Source organism: Pangasianodon hypophthalmus, chromosome 8 (assembly GCF_027358585.1).
Source record: "Pangasianodon hypophthalmus isolate fPanHyp1 chromosome 8, fPanHyp1.pri, whole genome shotgun sequence".
Lineage (NCBI taxonomy): Eukaryota > Metazoa > Chordata > Actinopteri > Siluriformes > Pangasiidae > Pangasianodon > Pangasianodon hypophthalmus.
Genome location: NC_069717.1, coordinates 25,065,871 through 25,075,058, shown reverse-complemented (window position 1 = coordinate 25,075,058; position 9,188 = coordinate 25,065,871). Strand labels below are relative to the sequence as shown.

Here is a 9,188-nt window from a genome sequence, read left to right as displayed (position 1 = left end):
TAACACAGCCATAAGGGCATAATAGTGGGTCCAGAACACACAAAAGAGAGCAGGATGCATAGCTGAATGTATAAGTCTAGCCTAAGGGAAAGGAATTCTTAAGGAATCAATATAAACGTCCCGTCGCAAAGGAAGACATTAATATTTGAGATGAATGTGTTTATCCAGGACTGATGTGTGTGATGGTAGAAGGAAAGAGCACCCAAGACATTAAGCCTCCGCCTCTGTGGCCTCCGGTCGCCTCCTCTGATTTCCGCTCCTGAGCTAAAAGTGCAGCTCAGTCTTAACCCTGACGATTTTGTCAGCTATGCAGGAACAGGTACGCTAAACATCCGCCCTGTGCCACAACTCTGAAAGCCAAAAACTCTGTGTAATGGGCAGTATGCTCCTGGTCTGCGGTCGGCTCTTAAGGGAATACCTCCCCCAGAAATACAAATGTTGCAAGGAAGGAGCTCCTAGTAGCCATCAATGTTTAGTACTAAAAATAAAGCATTTAGGAGAAAATATTATAGTAAAGGAACTTGTATTATGTGCTGTTACAGGAAAATAATCAATGACAAGGTGGTGTGATGTGGCCCATTGTGAAGCAGAGTTACTGTTACCGATTATTTTCCAAGTGTTTTATTGCAAACCATTAAAACGTTTTGTTTATTAAACACCATCAGATTACACTTGTTAAAAAATGTTACAAAACAAGCTAAGTCTTCTTGTTACTTATGCTATAGTAGCTACAAACAGTCATTCAAACAAACAAACAAACAAACAAACAAACAAAAAAACGCAGCTTGTCACATTACTAAGAAACCGCAAAGCCCTTCATCCTGAAGACATTCCGGTGGCGGAAAACTTATTGACTCTTACAAAGCACTGACACTGGAGACTCCTTCCAAAAATGTAAATAAACAGTTACAGAAATCTTCACCATGTCAGGGTTTACACATTTTTTAAAAAAATCTGTCTTATGAAACAAGTCCCTGTGTAATCTGTTACTATATAAGTAATAACATATTAGAACAAGCCAGAATTACTGTCCAAGAAAATTAATCAATACAAAAAATAATAATTTTGACCAATCAGAATGAAGCATTCAACAGCTTTGTGGTATAATTATTTTATTGGTTGCACAATCTTGCATTTAAATCTACAATCTCGAATAATACCGTGAAGAATTTTTGAGGTTATATTATGCAGGCACTCTCAGGTATTTATCTCAGGAGAATGTAGCGATGACAGGTCAGAGGGATGAAAATAATTATATATGTATACTACATGTACAAATATAGAACACAAACTATAATCTAAGGTAACATTTGTAATCAGGTCTGTGAGTGTTTCCATTTTTACTCTGGACATGTCCGGTGAAGCAGACATAAATGGGGCGAACAATGTGTGTGGTTAGTGGTGATGCTTACTTTGGGTAAAAGTAAGAGGTGGAAATAGCTTCTGTGGTGTGGTGTGAAGCAAGGAAGAGTGGAGCGATGTTTTTGTCTTTTTAATAGCACCTCATTTGCTTTTTACCAGTTTGCTTGTTTTAATGTGTGTGGTGATGACTTTTCAAAAATAGCAGGTCGATAATGCCGAGTAGGAGGAAAAGGAGTCAGGGTGAAGCAACTAAACTCTTTCCATTCGATCTTTATTGGTTATTCATGTCCTTTCACCAATAAAGTCTAAATGCAACAGTTTTAAGAGATCTCTTCTACTTTTAGCACTGTTATGTTCCTTGGTCTTGGAGTCAGCGTAATGTGAAAATGCATCGTCCTTAGTCATGTGTAATGTCTGAAATGATTTGTTGCTAGTTCTAAATTTGTGGATAGTACTTAAATTGATTCACGTTTGGGGTTTTCGACACTCATAAGCAATAGTAAAGTGCATAACCTGCTGTTTCCCATGGGAAAGTAGTGGCTTCCCAGAATCGACCCTGTGTGCTGTTCCTGCAAAAACAATTAGCTGAATGACCGGTGGGGTGTTCATCTCTGCCAAAAGTGTGTACTACTAAGGGACTTAACAGACTACAGACCTTGTGATTGCGCAACACACGCACACTGAAAATCAACAGAGGACATGACAGGAATGTAGAAGTATTGGCTTAGAAAAGTTGGCTCGGCTTATGCAACCATTTCTTGAATTCCATAATATCTGTGTGGCTGTCTAACAGATTCATTTTAGTCCTACTTTAAGTCACGAGGAAAGTCTTAGTTTCACTGAACTACTTTCTGCTTTTTTTCACTTTAGTTTGGTGTTGTCATAAGATGCAAGTGGGCCAAAACCACTAATTCATCTTCAGCAACCGCTGTATCCGTGGTGGTCGTGGTAAATCTGAAGCACATCCTGGGAACATTGGGTGCGAGGTGGGGACGGTAGGTGGAGTCGCCAATCCACCTACCACAATGTTTTTGGTAGGTGGGAGAAAACTGACGATCCCAGAGGAAAACCCACAGGGACACTGGGAAAACATGCAACACTCCACACAGCTCAGGATCAAGCATCCAGGACCCTGGAGCTGTGAAGACGGTGGTCCAAAGCTACCCACTGCATCTTTATGCCTCCCCAAAACCAAATCAGATTTTTTCAAAACGGGAAGCATGGAGTGTTAAAATTACATGTAAGCAGCACAACCCTGTCTTATTTCAGCACTCCAAGAGTCAGGCAAGAAAGAGTTACAAAGAAATCTTGATTCATCTCCACATACGCTCTTTGCACATGCAGCTATGATACCTTATCCAGAGACAGGTTACTGCAAGTCATATTGCACTGGGGATGGTGGGGCTTTCCTGGAAATTCTTCACGGACCAGTGGGTTCAATCTTGAACCAGTGCGTGAACCAAAAAGGCATGTGCACACAACTTATAAACTGGACCCCAGTATGCTCAGATCTCTAAACAGAACTCTTGCGCAAGTCCCTCTTCCTTTGCAAGACTGCAGCAGGCATCTGTCCAAGTCTCTTTAAAGGATTTCTACAGTAAGGTGTCTCCACACCATGTTCCTTACTTTAGTGACATAAATACTTTAATATTGTTACTACTGACAACAAGGTGTGGACGGTATGTTTTGCAACAGGACAGAAATGATCTCTCTTGGGTGGAATGGTGGAGCAGGGGGTAGAATTGTCACAGATCTAGGGCTCCCGGTCCAATCCAGATCTCAGGTTACTGCTTGTGGAGGTTCACGTGTTCTCCCTGTACTTCATGGGTGTCCTCCGAGTTCTCTGGTTTTCTCCCACCTCCCAAAGTTAGGTGGACTGGCAACTCTAAATTGCCCCTAAGTGAGAAAGAGTGTGCGAATGTGTGTGTAAATGCTGTCCTGGGATACTGGCATCCTATCCAAGGTGTACTCCCACCTCATGCTCAGTGTTCCCAGATCCACCATGACCAGAAGAAAGAGGTTCATGAAGATGAATGAAGAAATAAACTCTGATTATCAGCTAGAGTGGTCACATTGGACAGATTTCAGAATTACAACATTTGTCAAATCAACAGAAAAATATATGATTTCGGGAGTGATGTTATTAACACAGTGAAACTACATAAAAACTGCAAAAATGATGTTCACAAATAAGCATCGCATTTAACGCACCACACTGATACTAGGCCCAGCTCTACTTTATATTCACTGTCTGCCTGCTCACAAGTTCACTGAATTCATTGTTGTGCCCAGAGAGTTCTTTAGCCTTCTGCATGCTGACCCATGCTCCATGGCGACAACAACCGTTCACAAACATCCCGCTACTCTAGAGCCTTTTATACACAATATCCATCAATGTGTAAACATAATGCACCCTCTGTCAGAATAAATGACGTAACAAGACAGATGGGTTCAAGGAGAAGGCATTACCATTCATTGTCTGATTTTAGAAACTCAATGAGGTGAAGAAAATAGATCAAACTAGATAAGCTCAACAGGGCAGCATCAGAGAGATTCATGGCTGAAGAAAACAATCTTAACTGATCTAAGTTTTATTTTGTTATTACAAGCTGACAGCTGAGCAGTCCTGGCAGAAACAGGCATTACTTCTTTATGCTTTAAATGGTCTAAGCACGACAGGGCTTACAAATGCAAAATAATGTTTAATATAAAAAAAACTTGCTCTTTAGAATAGCAATAATTTATTATATTAAAAAATATAGTCATTAACAGGTTTATTGACATGTCCAGAATAGTTGGCTTTTAAAAAAAAAAAGAGGCTACAAATGTACTTCATCTTTTCTATTTGGACTGAACTTATATTAAATTATAGTATTATATAAAAAAAATAAAATAAAAGCTCCAGTAAAGTTGTGAGTCTTGGAATTCAGTACAAGGAGATGTGTACATATGCAGCTGTATTTTTTAAGAGTTAGGACTCAATCACAGTGACGGTTCAGAAATGACCAGAACGTCACAAAAGCACTGGTGCCATCTGCTGGCAGCTTGAACACTAATACTTGTGGCATTACAATACTGCCAGTATAATGTGGAAATGAATGTTCGACTTTATTTATTGACTTATGACTTAAGTCACATCCTGTCTGGGCTGAACATCCTAAAACATCACATGAACATTTTTAGATGCTGTGAAACATAATTCACCTCAAACCACTGTCCTGTTTATAGCACTTATAATCACCTGTATCAGCAAAAAGAAGAGAATTATGGAGATGAGGAGGCGGTTGAGAATGGTGATGAGGATAGGGATAAGGATGAAGATGCTCATGAGGATGGAGTAAGGATAGGGATAAGGATAAGGATGAGGATGAAGTAAAGACTGGGATGAGAATTTGGATCAGGATGGGAATGAGGATGGAGATGATTATGGAGATGAGGATGGGGATGTGGATGGGGATGGAGTAAGGATAGGGATAGGGATAAGGATGAGGATGGAGTAAGGATAGGGATGAGAATTTCAATCAGGAAGGGAATGAGGATGGAGATGATTATGGAGATGAGGATGGGGATGTGGATGGGGATGGAGTAAGGATAGGGATAGGGATAAGGATGAGGATGGAGTAAGGATAGGGATGAGAATTTCAATCAGGAAAGGAATGATGATGGAGATGATTATGAAGATAAGGATGGAATGAGGATGGAATGAGGATGGGGTGAGAATGGAGATGATGACGGGGATGTTGAGAATGGGTGGAGGATGAAGATGACGATGGGAATGTAGATGACAAGGATGTAGATGAGCTTAGGGATGATGACTGATGAGGACGAGGATGGATGGAGTTACGGAGACTTTGACCAAAATCTGCACAGTGTCCTTTAGCTTAAGTGGCACTTTCAGAGATTCAGGTCTCCTTTGGGGAATCGCAGTGGAGATCATTGTGGAGGCTTCAGTAACTCTAAGAAGGTGTTGTGGTCTGGACTGAGATCTACAGGTAAGCGTGATTTTTTATCCTTTATGGTTCTCAGGTTGGGATATTTGCTCACTAACAACACACACGTCTCCAGATGGCCCTGCTCAGCAGCCTGTGCACAAGTCACACACAGACACACACAAATGTAACACAACCAGTCAGTTTAGTTTAACTGCCTGTACATTATACATTAGCATACCTTTTAGTCTTGATGTTCTGCTTGTCTGTAAGTAACCCTCTGCTTATACACTTAAGAATACTTAAGTATTTTTGTGTTTGTTAATGATTAATCCCCACCATAGACTTCGATAATGTTTTACCTTATGCAGAGGTGTTGATCCATCATCGTCAATTAAGCCAGGATCAGCTCTATGTTTCAGCAGCAGTTTGACGATGCTGATGTGGCCACAGTAGGCGGCTCTGTGCAGAGCAGTGGCGCCACCGTGTGTCTGAGAATTGGCACAGGCGCCATGATCCAGGAGAAGCTCACACACCGGCAGGTGAGCTGCTCGACTGGCGTAGTGCTGCAACACAAATCAGTGAGGTACAATAGTGTGTTAATGTACCCTTGTTGACTTGCCCTCTGGACTCAACAACGTCACACAAGTGGCCACTTGCAAGAAGAGTATCTGTTCAGTCAAAGTGGACTAGATCCTGTTTGATCATATCAGTTCACTGGTTAACAAAGTTATAGCAATCATCATGCACTGAAAAAGTCATTGACTAAATAAATACCAGTCTAAACATCGACATGCAAACCAAATAATATATTTCCAAATATGGAATAAGGAAGAAGCCAGCAAAGCACTTTATAGATTTATTGAATAATAAGCTGGGAGATACAAAATGGGGTTACTGCTGACCAGAGCGGTGTATCCAGCCTGGTCCTTCATGTTCGGATCTGTTCCTTTTTTCAAAAATGACCGGACCCGCTCCAAATCGCCGTCCAGAGCTGCTGACCATATGCCTGTGAAAAAGAGTGCACACCAACGTATGTAAATTTTGCAGATCATTAAGTAGCCTAAAGGACGTAAGAGGCTTTAAATGTCACCTCTCTCAAAATCCATCTCGTCTAGAGTTTGATGGACGCTTGGGGTCGAGCGGTGAGCGCTGCAGGAACACTGATTCCCATGGGATGCCATGCTGAATTCTTCTGCCGAACAAATGTGCTGTTAAAACACTGGATTAATTAAGATATATAAGGCATGAGTTTAGTGATGAGTGTTAAAAGACAGGAGGTGTGCAAGTATCACAGAGGAAGGAGGGGGTTTCAGTTGTACAGAATATGAAAAAAATGTGTTTTCTTGGTCTCGTGGTTACATTTTCTTCCGCTTTGCAAATTTACAAATTGAAAGTAGGGGCAGATTTACATGACTGTCAGTCTGTGTGTTCAAAAAGGGGCGTGGCCACAAGAGTGGCAGCTGCCACCCTTGAAATAAGCTTTACCAAGTCTGACCTGTGGTAGTAAGGTAGGTATTATGAAGAGGCAACTATGAAGCAAATACGGTCATGTCATTATGTAGCCGTTAAGGTTACACCAATAAACAAATCAGATATCATACAAATGCAGTTTTTCCCTCTGTACTGTACAATGACGAGGGCCCCCCCCTCTTAGTGAGCTCTTGCCCCCCCATTTTGCCCCCCAGTGGCTAAACCTGGACACACCACTTATAAGACATTACAGAAAAATTTGTATAAAAACTTTGTAGTATACGCTAGAAAATGATTAAATTACCTGTCACTAAAGCGAATTCATATGAAATATTTTAGTCATCATGCTGTTATTAGCTTTTAGCTAGCGATAACTAGCTACTTGACTTGCACGTGCAGCTAGCAGTCGTTAGCACAGCTCACAACTCACGTTAACTATAACTATAACTATAACTTTGCACCTAATTAGCAACCTAGCTAATTTCTAAAACTGAAATTTAACCGAATTTATTCTTAGCTCCGCCGGTCAGAAGCTTATATTTTTTTAAATGAGCTAAAATTGACACAGTTACTGGGGAAAATATCTCCAAGTAAACAAACCGAGGTGTAATCCCGATTGACTCTGTAAACCCTTCGTCAGTGCACTACATAGGGAGTAATATAATCAGTTGTGTGTCCTATGTAGTGCACTCTATATGAGGTATGGAAGGCGTTTGGAATTCAGCCTCGGCCAGAGTGAAAATCATGGCTGTTTCGTCTAAAGCATATAAAGCAAAATAAAAGTTTGCAAAAAATAAAAGCTTCACCAATCTGACCTAAAGTATTCATCATAATAAATAATAATAATTGTAAAAAAAAAAATGGCAATCCCTAAGTAATAAATTTGAGACCACAATTATGCTTTTATCTCAGTTTTTCCCCAGTAAAATAGACATATAAACACACATTATTCATTCTAAACACTGTCTCGGTGTCCTGATGATGAAAAATATTGCAAATGTTCTTCATGCTGTTCATGAACAGAGTTAAATTTTTATATGATCTCCTGGCAACATTGACAGAGTGGGATAAATGGTTAATTTTACAGTATTCAATATACATATATTTTGAGTTTTTAGTACAGAGCATGTTTTCATACACACTGGTAAAACCTCTTAATCCTGTAACTCATCCTTCCTGGTATGTTTTATAGTAAAATTAAAGAGGTAACTATTTTACTGATGAAATAAAGAGAGATTCTTAATGCTCTGTTAAAGACTTGGGGCATGCTGTTATAGGAAAATAATCAAAGATGAGATGGTGTGATGTGGCCCTGTGGGAAGCGAAGTTACTGTTACTACCACAACGTTGATTATTTTCCTGTAACAGTACATCCTCAAGCGTTTTATTCCTCTTAATTTGCCAATGCTAGCATTTTTTTTATTTATTAAAGAAGATACATCATACATCATTTAATCATTAATGGTTACACGTAATGTTGCGTAATGTCCATGAAACAATGTAGTTACTTACACTATCGTAGCTACGTACAGGAAATCTGAAGACTTTCCACTGACACTGGTGACTCCTTCCATAAAGGTTTAATTATACACTTTTCTTTTGTTAAAATCCATTTATTATTAGGTTTAGATTATGTGGAGTGTCCATCCTACAAGTACCTGTGTATGAGCTGTTACTGTAGAAACAATAAGGTATTATAGTGAGTGCATTAATATAAGCCTGTGACATGAATTACAGCCAGCACTACTGTCAGAGCTGCTGTTATAGAACATTATAAACGTTTTCTAACATTTAGACTTTATTAAGGCTAGTAAACATAATTCTGTCTTTTTAAACAGATGGGGTGAATAAAACATGTGCTACTTAGAACCAGTAGGTGAAAAGTGGATTCTTTTTTTTTTTTTTCCTTAATAAAACACTTACACAAAATAAAGTCGCAGCACTTGTGACAACAAGAAGATTGCTGTAAAAGACTAATTAATTTTTTTATTTTTAGAGAAATAGTAATAATAACTATTAGCACCCTCAATCAAGCAATAGGGCAACAGAGGTGTGACGCAATGCCCCATCTGCCTCTGTGTATCTGGTTAGTACTCCAAATATTCGTATCTGCATCTGGATTTAAAACCCTATATGGGCATGACTTAAACCAGAAGTTATTTATTTATTAAATCAGAAACCTGTAAACACTTAAAAACTGGATTCTTTGCCGCCGCCCTGTGTGCATGGAGTTTGCATGTTCTCCCCGTGCTTCAGGGGTTTCCTCCGGGTACTCTGGTTTCCTCCCCAGTCCAAAGACATGCGTTGTAGGCTGATTGGCATTTCCAAATTGTCCAATGTGTGAACGTGTGTGTGTGTGTGTGTGTGTGTGCGAGACTGTGCCCTGCGATGGGTTGGCACCTTGTCCAGGCTGTCCCATGCCTT

General features: G+C 39.9%; 1 protein-coding gene across 4 annotated transcripts; it reads right to left on the bottom strand.

Annotated features, from left to right (window-relative positions):
- Positions 1 to 582: 582 nt before the first annotated feature.
- Positions 583 to 7,403, bottom strand: ankrd39 (ankyrin repeat domain 39). 4 transcript variants are annotated; one of them, XM_034306325.2, is made up of 5 exons: positions 7,069 to 7,403; positions 6,385 to 6,513; positions 6,197 to 6,300; positions 5,654 to 5,857; positions 583 to 5,445 (listed from the first exon to the last, which is right to left on the bottom strand). In XM_034306325.2, exons 2-5 carry the CDS (start codon positions 6,473 to 6,475, stop codon positions 5,296 to 5,298), a joined length of 549 nt encoding a protein of 182 aa, XP_034162216.1. In that variant the 5' UTR covers positions 6,476 to 6,513; positions 7,069 to 7,403; the 3' UTR covers positions 583 to 5,295. The 4 variants fall into 4 exon arrangements, with proteins under 4 accessions (XP_034162216.1, XP_026781432.1, XP_026781430.1 ...); XM_026925631.3 differs by having other exon boundaries at positions 584 to 5,445; positions 6,385 to 6,502; XM_026925629.3 differs by having other exon boundaries at positions 584 to 5,445; positions 6,385 to 6,486.
- Positions 7,404 to 9,188: the final 1,785 nt, after the last annotated feature.